We start from the raw sequence: 27,041 nt of genomic DNA on the forward strand, positions 1-27,041 counted from the left end.
AGACACTCAAGTCTGGGCTTCAAAACTATATGCCTTAGCCCTGGAAAGATAGAAAAACAAAGACAGATTAGGTGACTAAACAACAATCAAGAGCACATCAAGAGGTGACTGGATCTCTGCCCACTGAGCTATAACAAACCAGGTCACAAGCATGGTCTGTCATCAATGATATGAGAGATGGGAAAGATAATTAGGAAGCCCTCAAGCATATTTTCTATAAATTCCCTGATTCTAAGAACAATTCATTTTAGTAAAATACACTTTTACATGCAAATAGAATTAAGGCACAAAATATGCCCTTAGTTTTAGGGGATTTTTTCCCCTTTAATATTGGGTTGAGAAACAGGGAATTGTGAAGTAGAATGAGGATAATTTTAAAGTGGTAGGTCTGGAGGAGAGTTTTGAAAAGTCAAAGAAGTATAAGGGATGGACAAGACACTAAGAGGTAATATGTAGAAAAATGTTGTCTAGAGACATCTCTTTTCATTCTCTTGCAATATAACAACAGCAATCTTTAGGAGTAGCATCTCTGACTATAACGGACAGCAATATGTTATACTTGATGAATGCTAGCAAATTCCTTTAATACCCTTTAACATTATAGAGGAAGGACTAATAAAATACTTTTTTATTTGGCAACTATTACATAATTATATAATTTACAAATGTTACATTCAGACTAAAAGAAATTTACTAAAATATTAACTACCTGATAAAGCCTCTTCTTAAATATAGAGCATGAGACAAAATTCACAATCATATATCTCAGTGAATAAAAATTTAAAAGACACCAACACCTTTGCACATTAAATGATAGTTTCTAAAGTTTGCATTATTTTGATGAAATTAGTACAATAACATTTCAAAAGCTTTCTAATTTATGTATCTCTTTAGATATCTATGTAGGTAAGTGATCAGATTAAGTGAAACAAAGTAAAATGTATGTAAAGTAAATCAATTATTTAAGGTGCTAATCATCTTCATGTTGAGGACATTTCCTATCTTAGAGGAAACATTTTGTTTCCCCTAGAAATAGAAATGGGTATAATAGAAATCCATCTGAAGAAAATTCCACCTATCATTAAAAATCAATTTAATATTGCTAAGTGTTATTTGCTCCCCCCCTCAGATATATACACATAAAGTATATATTTTAGCATTACTGGTGAATTTTATTTACAATGACTCCTCTTGCTCCCTACTTTGTCATTTCATTGCTCAAAGGCACCTCAGATAAAAATGTGGCAAAATCATATCAATTAATCTTCTCATTTGTGAGGAAACTTTGGTGTTATATTAACAGAAAAGGAAGAATTTTTTTGCTAAAAAAACTTATTGCAAAAAAATTAATCATTACTCCTTTAATCTATTCTAACAACTGAGCTGCCTAAATTTAAAAAGGATATATGTAAAGAATTTTTTTAAAAAATCCTTCGGTATTTTGTAACACTATATTACTATAAGTGATTTGATGTTTTAATAAAAGAAGGGGTAGGAATAAAAACAGAACTGATGCTAGCAAAGATGATTTTTTTCCTCACTGTGCTCTGTTCTAGGTATCACTAAGCTAAATGAATTTAGATATCTATTAGAAGTTCCTCCAATAATACAATGGAGATGTGGTAGTAGTGGTCACTGGAGCAGTAGTGGCTAACCACAAAGGAAGCACTTACTGGGAGATGTGGAGTTATTCAAAGACAGCAATTACTTCAGGAATTATGATGGAGAGAAATGACAACTATAGTCTCCAAAAAAAGGCATTTATCCATGGAATTCAGTAAAGTTTAGCCTAAAGGGAACATCACAAAAACAATACAAAGGAAAACAAGGACTTCTATTTTCCAGGGCTTGTGAGGTAACAAGGGGAGAAGGTGCCCATGATTTTAAGGGAATCTTTTATACAAACCATATTTTGGCTATGCAAGACTAGTAAATGTTCTTTGCTAAAAAAGTTATTAAGGCTATTGGTTGATTGAAAGAGCAAGCATACCACTGGAAACTGGTGAACTGGTAAGCAACAGTACTAGCAACATCTAAGGGCTACCTGATGATATTCTAGTGGGAGGAGTCAGTCAGTCCCCTCTGCTGGGGAGCTAATAACAATAAATGAATGAAGTTGGGAGAATAGTTTCCAACTATGAGCAGCTATAATATTATTCCTTTGCATTAAGATACCATGAATTATCCAACCAGTCTACATATAAGATTTGTGTATAATCAAACATCATTTTTTATTTCCCTTAATTTCTTCTTTTTGATAAAAATATTTCTTTTCTCCACACTCTAACACATTTGTGACCTCAAAGCAGGCATTTACACTAAGGAAGGTAAAGGAAAGAGAATAAGGATTTAAGAGGTGTCTACTATGTGTCAGGCAATGAGGCTTACAACAGCAGCCCTATGATGTGTGCTCATTAACCTTATTTCACAGTTGCTGATACAGAGGCAGCTGATGTTAAGTACTTTGCCCAAGGGAATCACAGCTGGTAAATAAATAAGGTCGGATTTGAATTCAAGTTTTCCCAACTCCTGGTGCAGGGTTCTATCTAGTGGATCACCTAGCTGTTCAGCAAAGCTAATTATAATCCATCCACATCTATCTACACTATTCAGCTCTTATGCACGTCCTCATATAAATTCACAAGAAGGGGTTCATGTGTTGAGGGTGGGGGAATGGAGGGGATGGTGTTCCTTGAATTCTCTTGACATTGCATGATACCAGGGACACATCTTATGATTGACTCATCTTTTTTTTTAATCCTTTTTCTAGCCAGATATCCTGCTGATACTTTCTATGTCATTTCTTCAGTGTAATTCCTCAAGTATGATGGACTGCATGCAGTCTGTTTAAACTTACCACAACCTTCTCCATTGCCTTTTGGGCAATTCTCAGTTTCGGTTCTTCAGATTATTATATTTCAAGACTCACAGGAATATAACATTGACAAAACAATTAGTGTCAAAAGATGGTCCTTTGTTTTAGGGAGATATGTAGTCAACAAAAGCAGAGAACAATTTCCCAGAAACAATCCAGTTTGGTTTACTAACTCATTGTCCATTTCAGCACATTTTCGAATTGTAGCTTCTATCTCAAAAATAATTTTTGATAGGATCTAAAGCTTGTATATGGATCAGAACAGACAAGAAGAACCTAGTTGCTAGCTTTTCCTGACATGGAGTGCAATATTGACTCCTGCCGTACATACATTGCTTCCAAAGGACACAAAGAATGTATTTGTTTTAAAAATCCTCTTCCACATGACAATCCTTCATACAGGTGGACAGAGCTATCATGAAATTCTTCTCTTGTCCAGATTAAGTATCTCCAATTCCTTCAATCAATAGTCATGATATGTACTCAAGGTATATCTAGAGTTAATGAACATTGAACTCTTAAGTCAGCAACCCTGAGCTTTAATTCCAGGGCCTACTATGAGGGTTGGCATGACTTTTTGATCATTCTGGGCATCACCATCATGTTTTTTTAAAATAAATATTTTAAATGATATATTAAGACACTTCCAAGATCTAAAATTCAGGAATTTTACAAACTCTGCACTAGAATGAAAACCAATAGCTGAAAAGCAATGATCCAAAACCAGCAGCATCAAACTCAAATAGAAATGGGGAATCATACAAAAGGATCCCTGTAAGCCTCTTGACTTGTTAAGATGTAATTTAATTATCTATGATTTGCTAAATTTATTTGGTAAACATTTCTTAATTACATCTTTAATCTAGTTCAGGCTGAACTCAGGAATATAGTGGTCATATCTGAGACCTCTGATCTAAACAGTTCCTTGAAAGAGAATACTTTTCTGATCAATAGGAGGATGACTTTAAGGACCCCTCCTTCCCTATGAAAATATATTATCATGAGTTGCTATATTAAGATGTTGCTGCTTAAGGTAAAAAAAAAAAACAATATAAAGTATGTAAAGGAAATAACTAAAGAGTATGAAAACATTACCTGGAAAAATCTACATCACTTGGAAAAGATAAATAAGATTGTCCACAGATATAAAACTCTAAGGGTAGAATTTAGTTTGATGACACAATGGATAGAGTACTGAGCCTGGAGTCAGGAAGACTCATCTTCCTGAATTTAAATCTAGTCTCAGATACATGCTGTGTGACTCTGAGCAAGTCACTTAACCAAACCTGTTTGCCTTAGTTTATTTTCTGTAAAAGGTGATGGAGAAGGAAATGGCAAACTGCTCTAGCAACTTTGTTAAGAAAATCCCAAATGGGGTCAGTAAGAGTCAGACACAACTGTTGAATTTAAATATTTTAAAAGCACACTACCTTTTTTAACAAAGTCTATTCATTTTACAAAAACATGTCAAGATGAAAAAGTAAAGGGAGTAGTATCATAGATTACTATAAAGGGGAAAAAATGTTCCCGAGGGGTGAGATTTCAAGGGGAGAATGAAGAGATCAGGGACCCAAGTTAATGGAATGGTTGCGTAATTGCTTCTAGCCACTGGTGAGGTTCAGTGCCAGGGGTTCATTACATGGAGTCCATAAACTTGTTTTTTGGAAATATTGTGAAAACTGAATTTCAATAACTGGCTCTTTGTGATTTTGGTATTTTGTTTTGTGCATTTGGAGACAGTATTCTGAAAAGAGACCCATTGGCTTCACTGATTGCAAAAGAAATCTGTGACACAATAAAGATAAAAATACAGAATTAACATCATTATAATGTATTGGTTCTGAGAACAACTTTACATAGAGTTTTGCTTACTCCAGTGATTTGAAATCTTACTTGAAATGAGTTAAAAGGAATTATTCAATTTAATGAAGAATTAAGACGTGAATTCAAAGCTAAAAGCCTGACTTTATGGTAGAAGTAACAAATTAGGCAAGAAGTCCTTAAAATATACAGAGTTGTTTTTTTTTCCTTCTTTTTGGATGGTAAAAGAGAAAGTGACACATTTAAGTTTAAAGTTCAAAATGTCAGGATGCTTAAAATCAAATACTAGTATTTAAAAAGTATATTCTTATTAACTTTGAAGATGCAAACCTAAAATTTCAGCAGTCCTATTTTTCTGCATTCCTCTGTCCTTATAAATTTGAGATTAAAATGACTGCAAGATATTTTAATATTTCCCATGTGAATAAATGTTCGTTTTAAAAGTATAAGTAACCTAACATTTGAAAAAACAGTTTATTATGTAAAAGTAAAAACAAAATCCTCCCCTCATACAATATTGTTATAATATTCACACACTACATTGTAAAACAGACAAATATATCTTTGTGGCAATAAAATGGTCTTTGACAACAAGAGAAAAGGGAACCCTGCCAACATCTGCACATGTACAAATGCCTCGTCTTTGGCTACTTTCCAACTGGCAAGCGACAGCCATTTCTGTACTTCATTACCCAAGTCACAAGCAGAAGAGGATAAAATATATGAACGAATGTCACAATGAGCAACTTTATATTCCTACAATGATTCTGACAATGTTAACTGAAATTCAGATATGCTACCCTGTAAGAGAAGTTCTAAAATGTCAGTTTATAATTTGCTACCTATCTCTCAGAAACATTTAATTAAAAGGATTCATATTATGGTTGATATAATAAGTTTTCATTGATTAATCAAAATAATTAGATCTCACTAAGAAGAAAATTTCATTTAACACCCTGTGGAACTCTGGTAACTCAACTAATAAAGAGTATTCAAAACAGTAGTCTTTCTAAAAGCTTAAAATTTGAATTAAAAGAAAACAGTGACTTGGCCCAAATGACCATGGCCAAGCAGAATTTCAGAAACAACCAACTTAAAAAATCGTAGCTTAAATATTAGATATTAAACATTAAAAATAAGTTGTTTCATTGATTCCCTGCCATTAGCTTATAGTGTTTATAAACTTAGTTTATATGTTTCTAAAGTAGGACAAGGACTATAATGTCCATGCTATATTTAAGGTGGAAAACTGAAATAGTGTTCTACAAGGAAGTGTTAATTAATAATGCATACACTTTATAAATGTACAAATTTAATAAAAGATTTATCTAATTATTATATCTTTATTCTATTTAGAGAAGTTTTGAGTAACTAAAAATAAAGATATTCCAAAAAACTCGAAACTTCTCCAATTCCAGTTATATCAAAGATAGTCCGTCTTATTGTTCAAGACATCAGATTTGATTTGAAAATGGCTAATATTTAATAACTTTTAAAGAAGTAAACATTAGTTTAAGATTATATGTATAGCTTTGGTTTATGTTTCATTATTTAACTTTACTTTTACAATGTATGAAGATTTTGTAATTTTTAAGACAACCTGTAAAAGACATCTACATTACATTTCTGGCAATATTTAAGAATGGCATTTTAGCATATTAGAAGTTCAGCAATGTTGAAAATAAGACAAAAATTATAAAATATCTTGCGTGTTATAATATTAAAATATTTCTGACACTGAAGGGAAAAAAATATCCAAACCCATTATGCCTAATTCATAGTCATTATTTTTGTAAAAGCAAACCACAAGGAAATCTCACACAATACCAGTAGCACTGTTGGACACTAGATACTGACTTGAAGCCAAGATTCCAGAATGAAGTAAACAAAATCTTCTAATAATGGAGAAAATGAGATTAAGATTATGCAATATTAATAACTATTGTTAAAATTAGGGGGGGGGAAACACCTAAATACTCATGACTTTTTTTAAGTGTTTCCATACAAAGCAAATTTAACACCAACAGAATTATAAATTCCTTCTATACATAAACCATAGACTAAACGTTCTCTGGGTATTAGAGCACCACTCAATAAATACCTGGGACACACAGCACAATAACAAGTAAAACTTTTAAGAGTTAATAGTTAAGGACATTTAACTAAGTATTTTAAGCAGTTATGAAACTTCAAAATGTTACCAATGCTTTGAAAACCTTAGTGGAAACAAAATGCAAATTAAAATTATCTGCCAGGCTTGTGACTCAAAATCAAAGGATATTAAACTACATATTAAAAACAGTGAGAGATTTTGTATAGAACCAGACTGATTCATATAAATATGTGCATCAATAAGATCATCTTCAATTTACATGGAACTTCTTTTCTATCTCCCCCCTAAATTGTAGAAGCATTTTAAAAGGTCTAATTAAAGTTAAAATTTTAACTTGTAGCCACAAGTCCCTTTTGTCAAAGGAATATAATTTTTTTTCAAAATTCTGATGAATGGGAATATGGTGGAATAATTAAAAACAAGAAACAGAAGCTTAAAGCAAAACTTTAACCATAAAAATTAATTCTTTAGAAAAATCATCCTTATCTAATTGTTAAAATATGAAAACTTAAAATCTGGTAGATTTTCAGCAGAAACAAATATTGCTAAAAACAAAAATGTTAATATTGAATGTTCTTGAAAAGTTAAGGCTATCAAAAGTGCAAAACTTTAAAAACCATGTATATTGTGTATATGTGTGTGAGTGGGACAATTCAAATTGAACTCTAAATCCCATTGTAGTAATGCATGTTATAACAGCTGTTCATCAAGATTAGTGGATTGTGTTGGGGGGAAAATAATGTAATGTATTCACAGTTGTATGAATTGTCTGGAAGAGGAATGTAGCAAAATCACAGGAATGACTTAATGCTTATCTAATTTTTACTGATATTTCAGTGGGAAGTTAGTTTCTTGATTTCTACTGCAAAGTATCTGGAAGATTCCATTACAGTTACTCTAAAACCATAACAAATTTCCTGTACAATCAAAAGACTTAAGTCCCAAGAAATAATCTGCTTATGTCAGGAAATATCTTAAAGTCAGTAAAATATCAGTATATAGAGGCCCTGAAATTCACTGGAATAGAATTTTATTCTATAACCATCCCTGCCTCATGGTGCCATATAATACAGTGAGTGATTTCATTTCACTAAAGAATATTTGACCTTTTTTTTTGAGTCCTGATTTTGGTTACAGACCTGGATCTTCTACCTGACCCTTCTTGATAAACCCTTTAATTTAGCAACCAATACTCTCTACCAGAATTTAGTGGCAAATGCTAGTTTTTACAAAAAGGCATCATTCCCTGAATACCTTACTACCCATTTCAGATCCTAACAATTTTAAACTGTGCTTTGGAACATAGCAAGATTAAGACAAACATGTTCCACACCATAACTTTAAACAATTATAAGAAAAATGGTTAAGATACAGAAATATAAGTAGATTTATCTAATTCTAATTGAAAAGAAAGATGCTTCTGAAAAAAGCAAATGCTTTCTTTAAATGAACAAGACCACAAAAATGGGCACAGAATATGCATGTTTACCAATTCCAACCTGTCCCTTTCCTAGTCATTCACATATGTTCTAACTGCTCTGCAAATCATTATAAATGAATATATGCAAATTCACACACACACACACACACACACACACATACACACATACACACAATCTCTGACTTTATAAGTTCAATGAGAAAATGCATTTCCCCAATGCAGATGTGAAACTCTTCTGCAATAGTTACAGTACTGAGGGGCTAAGGGGTCACAAATACTCATGGATAATTTGGGATAGAAGTTGAACCCAATCTTGGTTGCTCTAGACACAACATATGTGAAATAAAATGCATCAGGGTCTTAAAATAGAAGTATAAAGTAGAGATCCTCTCCACTGTGTAGAGCACTCAAACTACCTTTAAAATTTCCTTCCAACTCTCTGGATCCAGATGCCTCAAATCTGATAAGGTGAAGGCTAGTGAATCTTTTACCCTTCAAGTCAACAGGCATTCAGGAAGTGGACACCACCCTTCAATCACTGTGCTAAGCATTTGAAAAACAATGCATAAAGGAGATACACACAGCATGCCTTAAAGAGAGGTGAGAAGACTCAGCTCATTTGGTATGGAAGCTTTCTGGGATCATTTGCTTTTCCATATAATAGACCCCCAGGCTTTCAATCCCTTAGAGAGGAAAACCCTAACTAAAATGATAGATCAGTAAGTGCTAATCAATGCTTTTCCATTCCACTCTTTCTCTTTCATTACCTGGAACTTGATGGTCACAGCTGTTAACAAATTTCATAAACAACATGTGAGGGAGGTGGCAGCCTTGAGACAGGTAAGTGTAAGCTGCTAAACCATTTCTCTCTTTCTCTACTCTCTTGACTTTAGCTCTTTGCATAATACACCTAGAATTTAGCAGAGAAAAGTGAAAGACCAGGGCAGTGAAAGAATGATTCCAAGTGAAAAAAAATGATCTGGAGTGAAGTGCCAAGAAGCTATCAGGAGATCCCAAAGTAAGAGACTTTGCACAACACCCCAAAAGCATGATTTCTCACTGGTTGGTAGAGTTCTTATCTCCACTTACAGGATGATAAATGTAGCAAATCAACTGATATTGTCCCTTCTTTCACTTCAATTAATCATCCCTAGAGTTTTGTACTTGACAGTGGTCCCAGGGCTGAATACTGTAGGAAACAGTAAAGAATTTGTGAAGCAAATTAATGCTCCATTTGGTTCAGAGAATTTACTCAGAACTCAAATTCTCTAATTTGAACAAATGAGGCATTTATATAGATGAGGACACTGAGCTGCAGAAAAGGGCAGGTGACTTAGCAAAGGTCATACTAGAGGACCCGTTTACCAAAGCTACAAGAGGTTCAAGATCAGTTGTCTGGTCAGTAGTTAATCCACTTTTGGGGCCACAACCTAAGTATTGGAGAGGCTATGCTTTACAATGGGGAAATTAAACTCAAGGAAATCATGGTTCCTTGAAATATTCCAGAAATCCAGAGTTAGAATGAATAAAGCTTTTAGTCAGTGTTTATTAGGTACAAAACACTGTGTTAAGTACTGTCCCTGCTCTCAAAAAGCCCACCTTCTACTGGGGGGGGGGGGCGAGACAACTGCTTTGAAAGCTTTCAGCTCAATATCAGATAGATGGAAGAAGCCCTTATGGCCCTTAGACTAGTGCAGCAAAGCAGCTGCTAAGGCTTTTTAGTGTCATTTCTATCGATAAAATCACATGAGTTTCTGATGTTGAACCACTGACAGTTCCTAGGACTTCAAGGACAGGCACTTTCTTTTCTATATCTTCCACAGACATGGCTGGAGAGAACCTGCTAGGCTGTATCCTCAGGAGTAAAGATTGAAGACCCTGAAATTGAGGCATTGCTATTCTCATGGTTCTTGGGCTCAGGGTCCTGGACTGCCTCCATCAGGGAATGAGGGGAGATGGTGGTCAAAATGGGTGTGGTGGCAGCATAATATGGAAATGTGTTAAACATGATTGTACACATATAACTAATAACAGATTACTCATTGTCCTGAGGAGGGGGGGCAGGGAAAGGAGGGAGGGAGAAAAAGGTAGAACTCAAAAGATTAGATAAAGATAATGTTGGAAACTATATTTGCATGTAACTGAAAAAAATAACATCCAAAAAAAAAGGATATGCATAGTGGCTTGTCCTGTTGGGCACAAGAAGTCACTCTCCCTTGGGGTGCCCTGCTACTTCAGCTAGGCTGACTTGCCTTCCCCTTAAGATACAGTTAGTGGGCAGCTGGGGTGAGAACACAGTTGACTTGCTCTCCACAGGAGCCCCTTCTCCAGGTGATGCCTGTGAGGAAAGAAGCTCTTGGACCTTTTAATCCAATCCATATCCAGTCCTTAAAGAGAAAGTACAACAACTTACTGACATATTCATTCAACCATTGCTGAAGACCTCCAATAAAGGACCACTGCACTTCCCCAAGAATACTATTCCTCTTTTGGATAATTGTTATGAAGACTTTCTTGATATCAAATCTTAATTTATTTCACTATTTCTAATCCAATATTTCCCCCAGTTCTTTAAATGCTTAAAGACAGTCATGTGCTTCTGGTCTTCAATTCTTTCAATTATTTATTATACATCATGGATTCAAAGCCCTTCAACAGTCTGATTGCCTTTCCTCTGGATCAGAAGCTCTTATGTCTTGATACCAATGAATCCCTTGTGGCAGTCTGGTGAAGTCACTACTTTTTTCTTTTTTTCTTAGAATATTTTTAAAATGCATAAAATATATAGAATTTCAAATGAAATCAATTATAAAAATACAGTTCTCAATTTTAAAAAAGAGGTTCATGGACTCCTGCTCTTAATGTTCCTCAGAGTTTTCTAGCTTGTCAAGGACCTTCTTAAATGTAGTGCCCACTCCTGAACCCAGTATAGTACAACAGATCTGTCAATTCCTTGTCCATATTTCCAAAGGCTTTAGCCTTCTTTGCTATTAAATCACAATACTGACTAACTGCTTTTGTCCTGAGTTAAGGGCAAAAAAACCCTAAAATAGTTTAACAAATATTAGAATTCATCAATATATGTGTGAATGTGTATATATATATATATATATATATATATATATATATATATGTATATGTATATGACCCTGCAGCATCCCTAGGCACTGTGACCTTTTCACCTAAAATCAAGGTTCAGTTTTTCAAGCTTGTTGATTAGTGTCAAACCTCTTTCAGAACTCTCTAGTTTCAAATTGCAGGGTGAAGAATGAATCAAAGAAGCATACCAATGAGAAAATAATAGTATCAGCTAACATTTATATATTGTTTACTATAATTATTATTTCATTTGATCCTCATAACAATGCTAGGAGGTAGGTACCATTTTTATTTTATTTTATCATTATTTTTGTTGTTGTTCAGTTACTTCAGCTCTGTCTGTTTCTTTATGACTCTATCTGGGGTTTTCCTGGCAAAGATATTACCATTTCCTTCTTCAGTTCATTTTACAGATGAGGAAATTGAGGCAAACAGGGTTAAATGACTTGCCCGATGTAACAAAGGCAGTAAGTGTCAGAGGGCACATTTGAGTTCAGGACAAGGAGTCTTGACTCCAGGGCCAATAAACCACATAGCTAGCCCATCACTATTTTATAGATAAGGAAAGTGAAGCAGATACAAGTAACTTGCCCCAGGTTACACCATTAAGTTAGGGTCCCAAATAGAAATGAACTCAGATCTTCCTGACTCCAGGCCCAGAGTTCTAGTCTCTATGTCTCTTAAATGTTTTTAAAAAACAAACAAAAAAAAAAAAACCCTAAAAAATGTAGGTACCAAGACAGGGCACTTTTTCATCTTATTTGGGTTTCTCTTCCTTTAAAGGATGCTCTTGATGGTTATTTAAACTTAATTCCAGCACAATAACTACAGCTAACATTTACACAAACTTTAAGTTTTACAAAATACTTTCTAAATATTACCTTATTTAAGCCCCATAACAACCCTATGAGGTTGATGCTATTTCAGAAGCTGAAGCTAAGTGATTATTAAATTGCTTGCTCAAGTTTGCAAAATTCCAATCTCAACATTCTATCCAGATTACAGATGAGGAAGTTGAGCAAGTCAAAAGTTAATTGCCCAAGGTCACAGCTAGTAAAATTTGTCTAAGGCTGGATTTAAATACAGCATATAGAACTTTCATTTGGAGCTATGTCAAAGAAATGAAGATCTTTCCCTGTAGAAATATTCTGGAAGGCAAGGGAAAAAAAGGATTCAAAACTAACTAGAAAGGGTCTAAATCTTTAAAATGTCACTGCTACTTTAAGGTAATCCTTAACCAGGTTTCAAATTAATCTACCAATCTCTGATAAAATGTTTCAATCTAAAGTCATTCAGTTTATCAGATTAAATTAGTTACTTCTCTCCCTTTATAAACAATGTGTAAGCATTGAGTTTACTGCCAAGGTAAATTTTCTATGAAGTAGAACTAGTATTGATTTCTCCTCAGTACACTCAAAACTAATACTTAACCCCATCCCTGTCCACACTTACTGTTCAGTCATAAAGACAGGCACACAATCACTGAGTAGCAAAGATACACCAGCTCTGGAAATCTATTTCCTACATGTGTATTAGTTACACAGACCTAGACAGAGGAGCTGAAATGGTTCTTTCTCATGGAGACAATCTAGAATGGGAAATAGGTGTGGAGAGGGTAAAAGGAGAATTAGCCAGGCAAACAGGACTAGAATTATTGCTGTTTGAAATTGTCTTTTATCTTCTACAAATCTAAAGTTTCTACTGCCACTTTTAGTTTTTCTCTTCTTAAAATACTGCTATAAACTCAAAACTTTTAAGGTATCTGAAGATGTAAAATCATCTTGCAAATATTCAACTTCTGCAGTATCCTTCAGCGAGGCAATGTGAAAGTACTGGAAATGCAAAGCAAGGAAAGGAGGTGGGGGCCAGAGCTAGAAGGATAGGGCAATCCCTTCTTTCACAACACATGCCACTGCTGTTCTTTGTGGAAAATAGACTGTTCAACTTGCATATGTACTCAGAAAATAAAAGGGTAAGTAGGAAATTCAAGTTTTAAACACCTCACATTCTATACTGCTATAAACTAATGTAAGGAAGATCACAGAAACTTTGACACAATTTAATGGGATTACTAGTTCAAAAGTTTGTAGTTTTTTTCTAAACTGCAAGTCTAATTTAATCAAGAAGAAGTTTTCTCTTTTGAGATTTGGCAATTTTTATTTTCAAAATAAACTCATAAGGAGGCATCATGACTTTTTTTAATCACCAAGTAGCTCCCTCTCCTGGAAAAATTTCTTAATTGTTATGAAGAATAAAAATGCTATTATATGTCCTCTCTTGAAAGAAAGTGAATGAATTTAAAAGAAAAAAAAAGGAAAAATAAGAGGCACAAGAACCACATGAGAGTAGATAGTAATGTATATTTTTACAGTTAAATTCAAACTCAGAGTATTGTCAAGGATTTATAGAATCCTGTTTTGAGTAGGAAATTTAGAAACAAAGACAACATAGAGACCAATAGACTCAATAGACTTTTTAATCAGCAAAATAAAAAAGGGGGGGGAGGGAAATGCTCGGCCACACACTGGCCAAGGGACTTTATGAAAGTCACCTAGGCTCTAGGTCCACTTGTTTTTGTCTGTAAAATGAGAGGGCTGGACTAGATGACCTTGAAGGTCTTCCAGTTCTGGCTCTTTGTTCCTATGTACCATACATTGCTACACATGTATATATGTTGGAGAGCAATTCTCTGATTATTAGTAACCTAACAGGTCCTGAGGAAAGCATTTTATGATCAACAAATCCCACACAGGTGGCACTCTATTATAGCTACACACTTAAACCCAAACTCTTATCTTATTAAAAACCTCTCAAATCTTTAGTGAACTGACCTTGATTTTTCTCATATAAATGTATTCTCTTATTCAAAAGCATGCCATTTTCTGCAAATTTGCACACTTTAGTAAAAGGTAAAAATTACATAACTGTCCAGGCCAAATTTATGAGTGGCATAAACTGTAATGGAAACCTAAATGTTTTCCTTAAATGATTCCATTTTCCATTTCACACCATAAGTAATATTACAAAATATTAGTACAGTAATGATGGATTTGAATTACCAGTACTAACAGCATCATTTAAAATTACTCCAGCCAACAATATGACAACCACACTAAAAGTTAAAAACCACCCATCTAAAAAAGTAAATACTGCATGTAGAATGTTCTCTACCCAAAGCTCTTAACTATAAGTCATCTATTTATCTATCCACCCATTTGAAGTAATTATTGGGATGCTTTAGGTTTAGTTACCACTAAGAACAATACTTCTGACAAAAACTATCACTACAGGTTTAGAATAAAGTGAGGGGAAAATTACAAAACATAAGCTCAGTGAAGATTTTGTTTTCTGGTTCTTGTAACCAAAAAAAGCTTTTTTTTTTTTTTGTTTAAGTTCTCATGCAACTAAGTCTGAAGGGGGGACTAAACCCCCATATCCCAAGTTCTGGGAACAAATACTTTATAAAGAGCCAAAGAAATCACTTCAAACCAGAAACAGGAACTAGAGCAAAGAAAGCAACGCTTAGTGTTAACTTTGGAAACTTTTTTGAATATATATCTGAGATACCATAATAATCATAATGATCCAAGGTTCTGGGACATTCTTAAAGAGATCTATTTTGTAATGATCGGTTCTAATAAGCCAATCCTCAAAAATATAGTCAACAAATCTTAGTTCATCATTTACCTTTTCCTCAAATGTCAAAGTGAAGCTGTAATTTTTGAAGACAAATATCAAAAACTTTGGAAAGTTTTCTGCAGTATACTTACTCAGGTATATAGAGAACCCTACTTATATAAGAATCATTAGAATTCCTATTTCATTAACAGAAAACAGTGTCAATGAAAGAACAAAACATTCAGGATTTGATTCAAGAACACATATATTATAGATATCCCTTTCCTTCAAGGTTACCTGGTTAGATTTTCTTCAAGAGAGTCCTGATTAAGATTTAACTTTAGTTAAAAGTTACAGAAGTATTTGGAAAATTCTTCCTTGCTTTGAAATGTCAAGTCTAACATGCTCCCTTACCAGTGAGCATTATCATTATATATATATATATATATATATGGTTTTCTTTTTATGAAACAAAAATATCATAGTCACACAATAATCTGTACAGACCTGTCTCCCTGTATGCTTGCATCAAGGTCACATTTGAAGCATTTTAAAAACCAAATTGCTTTCTTTCTCCAAATCTCTGCACAAAAATACTCCCCATGTTTGGGCCCCAAGTCTCTTAACACATGGAAGGCAGTAAAAGAGAGAAAGGGGGAGGGGCACTCATCCACATAAAAGGCACTTTCTTGCTCCTGTCTCAAACACTGTGACTCAGCATAGGATCTCAGCCCAGCCCTTTATTTCCTAATAGATAGACTGCTGGACCATAACCCTAACCAATGCAGGTAACCATGCAGCCGCATGAGTGAAAACTCCCAGCCAGCGGGCTCTGGTGCCGGTAAACTGTAAACAGTATCCATCTAAAGAGCAACCCAAGCAAGGGGATCCAGAAGTGCCGGGAAAGCCTAGCCGGCAGGGGCCTGAGCCGTCTGCCCTGGTCCGGCCCTGGAGTGTCTGGAAGGGCAGGGCATGGAGGCAAGACCAAGCAGCACTGGGGGATTCTGCGAGTCCTTCTGCTCCCTAGTCCTGGTTTTTCTTCAAAGTACTTTACTCCCTTCCTTCTATTCAGCAGTTGATGTTACTAGTATTTACATCATGCTTGATTTAACTTTCACTTTAAAAAAATCCCTTCCTCTGTTTTCTTAACTTCCCCAACTTCCTCATAAGGCCACTGGGAAAAGGGGGGAGGTGAGGGCACCCAAAAGCTCACGTTCAAAAAAAGGAGTTTAATCAGACATAGATCCAATTCCCAGTTGCAAAGTAGTTAAAGAAGTCTGAGGTCATATCAAGAGGAGCCCGGAACCAGGAGGAGACCAAGTTCCAGAGACCAACTCAATAGCAAACTGTCTAGAGACTCTGAGGCAAAGAAAAAGAGAAGGGAGAAGGGCAGAATTAGACTCACTCCGGAGACAGTCTCTGGAATATTTAGGGAAGAGAGAAGGGCGGAAGACTCATTCTCTAGACTTTTCTACCGGACACATGCAGGCAGGGAAGAGAGAACTCCCTTCAGGGATGTTCTCCGAGACAGAGACAGGGAAAGGAGAGGAATAAATCTCACTCCAGAGACATTCTCCCGAGGTCCAGGAAAGAGAGAGAAAGGTAAAATTAGACTCACTCAAGAGACATCCTTAGAGACAGATACAGGGAAGAGAGAATCAAGAGTCACTCCAGAGACATTCTCTGAGAAGAGAGAAGAACTCACTCCAAATGCGTGCTCCAAAGACAGAGATACAAGGAAGACATTAGATTGAGTGCAGACATTCTCAGGGACAGACTAGAGGGAAGAGAGGAGACTTTGGAGACATCGTCCCGAGTCAGAGGGAAGACGCGCTCTGCAGACGGAGCTCTGGGAGACGAGGCTCGCTCCTGAGACGTCCTCGGAGTCAGGAGCGAGGAGACTCTCGGAGTCAGGAGCAGTTCCCTGAGAAGGGAGAAGGCTCGCTGCAGAGGCAGAGACGGAGGGGAGAGAGAGGAACGGGACTCGCCCTGGAGAGGTGCTGGAGAGACGGGCTCAGGGACAGGGAGGAGACGGTCCAGAGACCGAGGGAGAGCGGAGCGGGGCTCGCACCAGAGGCAGAGGGGGGAGAGAGAGAGAAGCGGGGCTCACTCTGGAGACACACTGTGGAGAGAGGAGACGGAGATGGAGGGAAGAGAGAGGAGTGAGACGTGCTGGAGAGACGGTCCAGAGACAGCGCAGAGACAGGAGAGAGAGAGTGGAGAGGCTCGCTCTAGAGACACATTGTAGCAACAGAGAAGAGATAGAGATAGAGGGGAGAGAGGAGTGAGACATGCTGGAGAGACGGGCTCAGAGATCGAGGAGAGCGGAGCGGCTCGCTCTAGAGACACATTGTAGCAACAGAGAAGAGATAGAGATAGAGGGGAGAGAGGAGTGAGACGTGCTGGAGAGACGGGCTCAGAGATCGAGGAGAGCGGAGCGGCTCGCTCTAGAGACACATTGTAGCAACAGAGAGAGCGGAGAGAGGAGCGAGACGTGCTGGAGAGACAGTCCAGAGACAGCGCAGAGACAGAGGAGTGAGAGAGCGGAGCGGGCTCACTCTAGAGACACATTGTAGCAATAGAGAGGAGCCAGAGATAGAGCGGAGAGGAGCGAGACGTGCTGGAGAGACAGCGCAGAGACAGGAGAGCGGAGCGGCTCGCTCTAGAGACAGAGAGGAGACAGAGCTGCAGGGGACAGCGCGAGGGGCCGGGCCGCCGTCGGGCCGCCTACCTGCAGCACCAGCGGCTCGGGGTTGAAGGCCAGCGTGAGCAGCAGCTGCATGCGCTCCGAGTCCTTGAGGTTGCGCAGCAGGAAGCTGCCCGAGTCCTTGGTCTCGGCGTAGCGGCGCACCAGGCGGTCCAGCAGGCGCTGCGAGGGGCAGTGCACCAGGTCGGACCAGCCCTCCACGGCGTCGGGCGTGAGCAGCCGCACGTCGCCGTTGAGGCGGGCGAACTCGGTGCGCGGCATGGCCTGCAGCAGGTCGCAGCGCGGGCGGCCCGTGGCGCGCTTGCAGATGCTCTGGTCCAGCTGCGCCAGCTCCCGCTGCGAGCCCAGGCGCTTGAGCACGACGCGGCGGCGGCCGCCCTCGCGGGGCTCCCCGTACTGCCCGAAGTACACGTTCTTCACGTTGAGGAAGTCCAGCAGGCGCAGGCGGCCCCACGCCTCGAAGGCCACCTGGCCGTTGAGGAAGCGGCGGCACCAGCTGGTGCCGAAGCAGGCCGGGCACTTATTGAGCTGCAGGAAGCGCCGGTCCGCCAGCTCGTTGCGCTGCCAGGACGCCAGCAGCGACGGCGAGTGCAGCGCCATCAGCACCAACAGGCTGCCCAGCGCCGCCAGCTTCAGCGAGCGGGACAGGCGGCCCAGCTTCGGGGGCACCAGGCGCCACATCCCGCGCGCCCCCGGCGCGGGCCAGGCGGGCGGGCGGCCGCGGGGCGCCGACGGGGACGGGGCGGGCGAGGGGGCGCGGCGCGGGGGCCGCCCGGCGCGGGGGAAGCCCGCGGCGGCCGCCGCTCCGCCCCCGGCACTCGTCCGCCAACTCCGCGCGCTCGCCCCGGCTCCCGCTCGCTCTGCCCCGGCCGCGCTCCGCCCGCTGTCGCCCTGCCCTGCGCCGGCTCCGACTCCAGCGGCGCCGCCTCCACGGCGGCCAAGTTATAGAGGAGCCGGGCGGGGGGGGGGGGGAGGGAGCGGGCAGCGCGGAGCGCGCGCGCGTGCGCGGGGCCGGGCCGCGACCAGGGAAGAGGCAGATCGCCGCCCGCTGGAGGCGCCGGGACTGGAGGGGCGGGGCCGGGCTTCCGCCGGACGAGCCGCGCGGCCGCGGGGGCGGAGCCTGGCCTCCCCGGGGAGGGGGCGGGGCCCCGGCGGGCCGGCCCGGGCGTGCGCGCGCTCCTGCGGAGGGAGGGGCGGCTTCCGGGAGGGGGCGGGGCCGGGGCGCCGCCTCCCCGGGGACTGGGCGCTGCGCGGAGGGGCGGGGCCGAGGCGGGGCGGGGCCCGGGCCCGGAGGGGGGAGGGGCGAGCAGCCGCTCACGTGGAGCCTCTGGCCGGCGCGGAGCGCGCTCGGGCGGCCCCGCCCCTGCCCATATAAGGACCGCGGGCGCGCGCCCCGCCGCCAGGCCGAGAGGAGGCGGAGCTGGCCCCGCCCCGCGGAGCGGCGCGCGCGCCTTCGGGGGCGGGCCTGGCGAAGGTGGGCCTTCTGGTTGGTCGGGAGGCGGAGCCGCGGGGGCCCCGCCCCCTGCCTGGAGCCCTCGGCTCGGGGCCGCTCTGGAGTTCCAAGCGGGGCGCCTGGGCCCCAAGTTCCCAGGCCCGGGAGGAGCGGGAGGAGCGGGAGGCGGCGGCGGCTTCGAGCAATTATGAAACAGGGAGAAATCCCTGCAGAAGGCGGGGCGCGGGGGCCGGACGCCCCGGGCCTGGGACTCTATCAAAGTTTAGTTTTGAAAGGGCCGGAGCTGCCCGCGGGCATGCGTGGAGCCCTTTGTGAGCCCCGAGTGGAGCGCTCCCCGGGCCCGGCCCGCGTGGCCAGGTGAGGACCGGCCCAAGGACCCGAGCGCTCCCAGAAAGTGGTGGAAGCCGGGTCTCGTGGTCTTCTGCACCCGCCAGCGCCGGCTATGTGCTCCGACGAGCCCCCGGCCCCGTCCACGGCAAAGGCTCCAATGCGTGGAACCCCCACGGGGACATCCCGGCTCACAGCCCAGCCGCGGGCGAGGGGCCCGGGCAGTTCAGCGGCTGGTTCCAGTCCCGGGGCCCGAACTTGGAAGTTCAAAGTGTGACGTGAAGCGTGTTTTAAAAAGTTGTTACTATGTATCCCCCGGCCCTTCACAGGCTTCTCCTGTGGGACGCGCAAGGTCCTTGACTACTGCGGCTGCTTTTCAAATATTTCATGCATCATTGGCGTCGTTTCAAAAAGGCACCGTGGAATGGAGGCTACACACTTTGGGATTAAGAAAAATAAGTTGTACTTCAGATACTGTACATTTACATTATTTTGCTCAATTCCTTAACTTTGCCTAGTGCTTTATTGAGGAGTGTTCATTTGGGTAAGGATTTCTTTTAAACCAACCTAACTGGACTGGAAATAAAACCACAAAGAGGATCACAGTGCCTCAGCCATAAGAGAAACACAAGAAATAATTATTGACTAATACCAGCATTAATATCCAAATTCCCTAAATAGTGAGCTCCATTTTTTTTCCTTTTGTCACAGATCATAGGATGCAAGTTTTGGAAAGGACCTCACAGGCTAACTTGACTAACCTGTACTGGGTGAGAATCCCCTATAGAATATATTGTATATGCAATATACTCAATTTATTTTTACAGTCCAAGGCTATGTGAGACAGACTAAAGAGACATAGCCTTTACCATCGAGGACTTTCTATTAGACACTTGGTACAGGTACTGTAATTAGTAAGCCCAGGTGGATGTTATCACTGATATATTTAGGTAGGATTGCATAACACTTTTCAGCAGTGGGGACAATTACAAAGTGGTTGTAATTTCATCTTCCACCAAAGCAACCTCTGTTCTGTTACCAATCTGATTTCCTATTTTTTCTTTTCTTAAAATCATTCATTCTTAAATCACAATTCCTATCACCCATTTAACATTTTTTTAATTAAAAATTCACCATTATAGAATGCTTCAAGTGGGAAGAAACCTCAGTTTACAAAACATTACAAAACATACTTGAAATAATTACCATAATTTCACAAGGATTTTTGGACATCTTTTAAAGCCCACATTGCTGGGCAGCTAAGTCTGAGTAATAGACCCAAACTATTATTTTGACAAGGTTTACTTAGGTGTTAAATATCATAGATTTGTTTGAGCAGAAGTTGTATAGTCTGTTCAATACTCCAGGAGAAGAATCCTTTTCGCTGGGGGTGAGAGCATTTAAATGAACCAAGTGTTTGTACTGTTTTTGATAACATCCTCTGCAATGGTGACCAGATTATCCAGATGCTTGCAGAACAAACAAATAGATGAAGGAAATAGAACTTACTTTGTTTACTATGTGCAAAGTGCTGGGGATACAAACAAAAAAGGTAGAAGTATAAGAGTGCTCACATTCTCTTCGAAAAGCTGACATCTTAATAGATTTCAACTTCAAATCAGATGGAACAATCCTTGGGATTGACAGTTCATGATCCTGACAGTGTATGGCATAGTAGATGATTATGTATCACTTTTTAATATTGTATCTGCTGATAAAATATCAGTTTCTGATAAAAATGTCAAAGACTTTGGTGCTAATAACTTCATTTTCTTCAGTAACCTGTACAGCACTCACAGAAATCTTTGCCAGACTATACAGGGATTACTTTCCAGGCAAAGTCTTTAAGGGTTGGGCTGGAAGCAGGATTGACCTGGTGGCCACTCTCAGAGCTCTTGTTTAGCCTTGTTGACAGCTCCACAGTTATTTCTCCCCTCAATAATGGATGGAGGACTCAGGAAAAAGATTTGAAGGGAACTGCAGTTCCCAGGGCTCACTCCAATCCTGAATCTTGAGCTATTTCCAATGGGATCAAAGGGAAGGTGGTGACAGAAATAGATTTCACTTCACTTTGAATAGCATTCCCTTGTACCTCCCTCATGTTACCTTATTGTTCCAGCTAGGTATCATACCTGCCCAGTAGTTGGCAGTTCATGACAATGTCTGCCTCTCCACATGAGTTCCTTAACTAAAGATGAAAAAATGAGCTCTGATCATAGTATTGGACCTTCCTTTGCAAAGGTCCCTTCATTACAATTTTAATTTAGTCTCTTTAAGGCTACTATTTTAATTATTAGCTTTCTATCTCAATTAGATTTACAACATGAAATACTTCATAAGCCAGAATTCCTGTTGTGAAATCAAGACTTGGGAAATTTAAGCAGCTTTCACTTACTCAGTCCTGTAATTATGATACAACCTCTTAATTAACTTTGGAGTTGGAAATGTAAACAAGTGATTCATGATTTATTAATTATTAAAATCCTGCTACAAATATTGGGCATTTGGTCCTTAGCCCATGAAGCAGACGGTATATCCAATGTGACTAGACATAAACACCAATAAGAATTTGCTTATTGCTAACATATAAACAACATTTTGTAATAACCTCCTTAGTATCCTGTGTTAAAGTGTTGGGATTTTTCTTTTTTTTTTAATTGTTTTTTTGAGTAATGAGCAAAATCTAGCTTAGATGTGTACTACATGCAACTTTGCCAAAAATAGTGCCAGTGTTTATTATTAGTCTCTGGCATTTTAAATTCTACGAGCTCTTTCTAATATGCTCTTGCTTTCTTAGGTTCATATCTGATAAGATCATTATTTTTTTGCCTTTAAAATATCAGTCTTTATTCAGAAGGCAGAATATTCCATTTTTCTCATTTCAGCTAATGTTATATAGTTAATGTTGTCCTAGAAGATGTTTCTTTGGGTTGCTCATCAGTGGACAAGTAGCACTTTCATCTTCAGCCTCATTTAAAGGACTAGGGTGATTTTCCACAAAATTGGGAATCTACCTGCATTGCTTCAACATAATACACTTTGGACACTATTGCTTTCTATTTTGAGCTCTCTGCTAATTGAAGGTACAATATAATGTATCATTAAATACCTTTTGATCTTTATAAATAGTTCTCAGGCCTTTGGCCTCAGTCTTTCTGCCCTGCCTTAGAGGTCTTTCTCAGATTAGGTCTACCCTAATGTCTAGCTCCTAGTTACTGTTCTGATAACCCCAAACCAATAACTCTCCTTGCTTCTACCTTCAGAGACTTGGGGCCTCATGGACTCTACCCATTTGCATCCCTCCCTCAATGAACTTCTCTTTGATAATAATCTGCCTGAATTTATTTCTCACTTATTAGCATACTCGCATTCTATTATACTTTTCCTGTCCCAGTAATACTGAGCCCCCAACTGACATTTTTCAAACAATCTTTCCAATCCCTTACACACTCCCCTTGATACCTTACTTCCAACCCAACTCCTTCATTGCTCTCTGAAATACTTGTTCCATAATGTACAAACTTGCTTTCATTTCTTTTAAGTGAAGATTTAACCTTTTCCTTTCTCAATCCTTCTGATTTTGGCACTCAGTGAGACCTGGCTCCTCTTGATTATAGTCTCTCTGGCCACTTTTTCCATTATTAATTGTTTTTTCATCTCCTATTCCGTTTTGGGGGTTGGAGAATCAGAATAGTCTTTGTTGTCTGTGGTCACTGTCACTCATTTACCTCTACTCCTTTGTTCATTTCAAGTTAAGAGACTTGCAAGTGTTTGAGCTAGAACTTGAACCCAGATCCTCCTGACCCCAGGGCCTGAGCTCTATCCATTGTTCTCACCTAGCTGCTTCTCATTCAATTCACTTTTTAAATTACCGTGATTTGAGATTCTTGAGAGTTATTATCTACTGTTCTCTTCCTTCTTCAGTGAGTTCAGTGCTTAGCTTATGGTCTTTCTTCCTGTCCAATTCCTGTCCCCATACTTCAGGACTTCAGCATCCAGTTCACTTGCAAGTCATAACTTCACCTTCCTGATGTCATGGCAAAAGACAAATAACAATCTGTGAGTAGTAGTAACTGCCCCACTGGGGATCCAACTGGCCCACTTGGGCAGTGTCATTCTTCTCTCCCTCTCTCCCTTCTCGTTAATTGATGGATAATAGATCCCAGTCTAAGCCTCACTTAGTCATAATTTGGGTTTTGATGGTTCAGAATAAGTATAAAACAGCAACTGTTTCTCTTTAGGCCAGATACCCTGAGGGTCTTTCACTCCCAGATTCACCCCCAGGTTTGTTTGTTTTTTTTTTTTGACTAGGTAAAGGAGGTCATTCTTTGCCTCCTTTCTTACCTATTCTTTATCACTGACTAGGTAGTGCTATAATCAGATTGAGACCACTGAAAGTCCTTAGGTTAAAAAAAAAAAAACAAACAAAAAGTCTTCCACTGCATCTAGGGTCATCTCCCTTCTATCCAAATTAACTTCCAAATCATGTCACCTTCTCCTCTTTGAGAATAAAGGATAAACAGCTCCCTTAAGCATTTTAACTACCTAGCTCCTCAATTATTTCATTTCCTGAGACCTAAAGTACTTCAATAACACCTCAGCCACACCAAGACATTGTGCCATCATCCACAAGTTCCACTCTGAATTCTGAACTCCATCTTTACCTTTGCCTTAAAAGCCCTCTCCCTGCTCAATTCATTTCTAGGCCATCATCACCACTGTGCTGACTCTCCTCCTTTCCTCCCCTATGTCAGGTCTTTGGTAAACCACTTCAACTCCGCACTGTCCTCCACAATCCATTCCCTTGTCCCTTTATCCTTAAGTCTGTCCTATTTTGCTATCCCCCCAACTTCATTTTATTGCTATCATCTGATGCTGTTGCTCTTATTTGTGAACCCCAGAGTGAACTAAAGAAAACGAGGAAACTGCCACATTGGACTACCACAAATGTGTTCTATAATAAGCAATAACAATAGCATTTATTCAACATTTTAAGGTTTGCAAAGGCTTTACATTTATTATTAAATTTGATTCTCACAATACCTTTGTGGGTAGGTCCTATAATCTTCATTTTATAAATGAGGAAAGTGAAGTTGAGACTAAATAGAGGCTGAAGTAATTGGACCCTTGATGAAGTAAGGCAGTATTTTATATCTCCTTAATTGAGTTGCTATTTCATTCACCAAAGCTGATTCTTTCAAATGTTTTCTGCTTCCTTAATCCTCCCATGGCACTTCTGCCCTACCTTCTCAATTTAGAATTTTGGTGTATATTTCACTAAAAATAAACATCAAAACCCACAACCACCTGAGACCATTTCTTCTAGAATTCCTCCTCCCCAGCATCACATTTAAAATCACTCAGTTGTTTTCCCCTCTCCTTTACCCTTGAATCACATGAAGGTATGACCCCATTCCTTGTCAAAACTAATCTTGCTACTTGCATCCATGATCCCATTTGATTCTGTCTTTTCCAAGAAACTGCTCTATCATTCCTATGTTCATGCTAATCTTTGCTGTCTCCCTATTTCTTACTTCTCTGCTACTGAATAGTACTCATAACTCTTTCATCCTTTGAAAAACCCTCACTTGATGAAACCATCCATAGTAGCTACCACTCTCTACTTCTCCTTTCATTTCCAAATTCCTTGAGAATATGGTCTACAGTTGGAATCTCTACCTCCTCTCTTCCTGATCTCTAAACTGCATCCTGGTCCAGACCTCATCTTTCAACTGAAATTGCCTTTAGGAGGTTTGACAATGATCTCCTAATTGCCACACCTGATGATCCATTGGTCTCAATAGTCATCCTTTTTATCCTTACTTCAATCTTTGATGTGCTGATCACCCTCTTCTCTTAGATACCCTCTTCTCCTTAGGTTTTTTGTGACATTGCTTTCTCCTGGTTCTCTTCCCACTTATATCTTCAATATCATACAGGTCAAGATCACTTAAGAATTGATATTCCCCCAAAAGGTTCAGTCCTGTTGTTCTGTTGTTTTTCATTTGTGTCTAACTCTTTGATTTCATTTTGGATTTTCTTGGCAGAGTTATTAATAGTTTGTCTTCTCTAACTCATTTTTCCCAGATGAGAAAACTAAGGTAAATATGATTAAGTGACTTAACCAGGATCACACAGCTAGTAAGAATCTGAGACCAGATTTAATTCAGGAGGATGAGACTTCCTGATTTCATTCATGCCCAGCACTCTTTCCACTGAGCCACATAGCTGACCCCGAGTCCATCTATTCTCTATGCTGTCTAATTTCATGATCTCATAAATTCCTATGGATTCAGTTATCATCTGTATACAGATAATTCTCAAATCTATCCGTCCAATCCAATCTCTCTCCTTACCAGTAACTTATATCACTAATGTCGCATAGACATCTTAATTCATCTGGCCAAAACTTATCCCATAATCTTTACCCCTAAAGCCTACTCTCTTCCTAAATTCTTAATTATTGAGACAAGGGCTTCCATGGTCCCAGTTACCCAAGCTCTTAGTCTAGGTGCCACTCTAGATTCCTTGCCCTCACTGATTCCACATTTATACTCTGTGGCTAAGTCCTGTCTCTTTTGTCTTCTTGTCATCTCTTGTATATACCTCCTTTCCTCTAATACTGCAAGCATCCTGGTCAGGCGCTTCATCACTTCGTGGCTAGACTGTGGCAATAGACTAATGACTACTCTTTCTTTCTCAAGTATCCTTCCTCTCCAGTCCATTCTACATTGAAATGCCAGTGAGGATCCTAAAGCACAGGTCTTACCATGTCGCACTTCCCACCCACCCTCTCAGATTTCACTGGCTTCTCATTACCTCCACGATCAAAGATAAAATCCTGTATTTGACTTTTAAAGTCTTCATAACTGGGCCCCCCTTCCAGCTATTATAGTCTCTTACATTTTATGTTACTTATACTACATATGTCACTGTATTACTTACGTTACTACTTGTTACCATACTATTTGCTCTGTGATCTAGCATCATGGCACTTTTGCTTTCTCTGGCCCTCAATATAATAGGTAGCTAGGAGACACAGTGGCTAGAACTCTGAACTTGGAGTTAGAAAGGCCTGAGTCCAAATCCACCTCAGACATGTGTGACTCTGGGCAAGTCATTTGGCCTCTGTTTGCCTCAGTTTCCCCAACTGTAAAATAAAGACAGTAGTAACTATTTACTTAACAGGAGGTTGTGAAGATCATGTAATTTGTGAATATATTTGTAAAGGGCAGAGCACAGTGTCTTCCATTTAGTTATCACTTCTCCACTCTATTTCCCCTTTTCCTTCAGTCTAGCCTCAATGTTTGAAATGCTTTTCCTCTCTGTCTTTGCTTCCTGGATCCCTGGCTTCCTTTAATACCCAGCTCAAAACCAACTTTCTGCAAGAACCCTCTCCTGGTTTCCTTTAGTGCTAATTCTTTCTCTCCAAGATTATCTCTCTGAGATTATGTCCATGCATATTGTGTGTGTGTGTGTGTGTGTGTGTGTGTGTATATACATTTGCATGAATATAAAATGTACTTATTTGTTTACATGTTGTCTCCTCCAGTGCAATGTGAATTCCTGGAGGCCTGGGTATGTTGT

At 39.9% G+C, this 27,041-nt stretch overlaps 1 protein-coding gene across 2 annotated transcripts in view; it reads right to left on the bottom strand.

The window, feature by feature from the left end:
• The window catches only part of DIPK2A (divergent protein kinase domain 2A), a 35,194-nt gene extending 16,824 nt beyond the window's left edge, over nucleotides 1-18,370 (bottom strand). Inside the window, exon 1 of one of the 2 annotated variants that reach the window (XM_074191134.1) lies at nucleotides 17,699-18,370. In XM_074191134.1, coding sequence (XP_074047235.1) covers nucleotides 17,699-18,355 — 657 coding nt within the window. In that variant the 5' untranslated portion in view covers nucleotides 18,356-18,370. Of the gene's footprint in view, nucleotides 1-15,474; nucleotides 16,917-17,698 lie in introns of those variants that run through there. The other variant, XM_074191137.1, reaches the window with a different exon arrangement.
• Between the last annotated feature and the right edge of the window lie 8,671 nt (nucleotides 18,371-27,041).

This window comes from Macrotis lagotis, chromosome 6, assembly GCF_037893015.1.
Source record: "Macrotis lagotis isolate mMagLag1 chromosome 6, bilby.v1.9.chrom.fasta, whole genome shotgun sequence".
Classification (NCBI taxonomy): domain Eukaryota; kingdom Metazoa; phylum Chordata; class Mammalia; order Peramelemorphia; family Peramelidae; genus Macrotis; species Macrotis lagotis.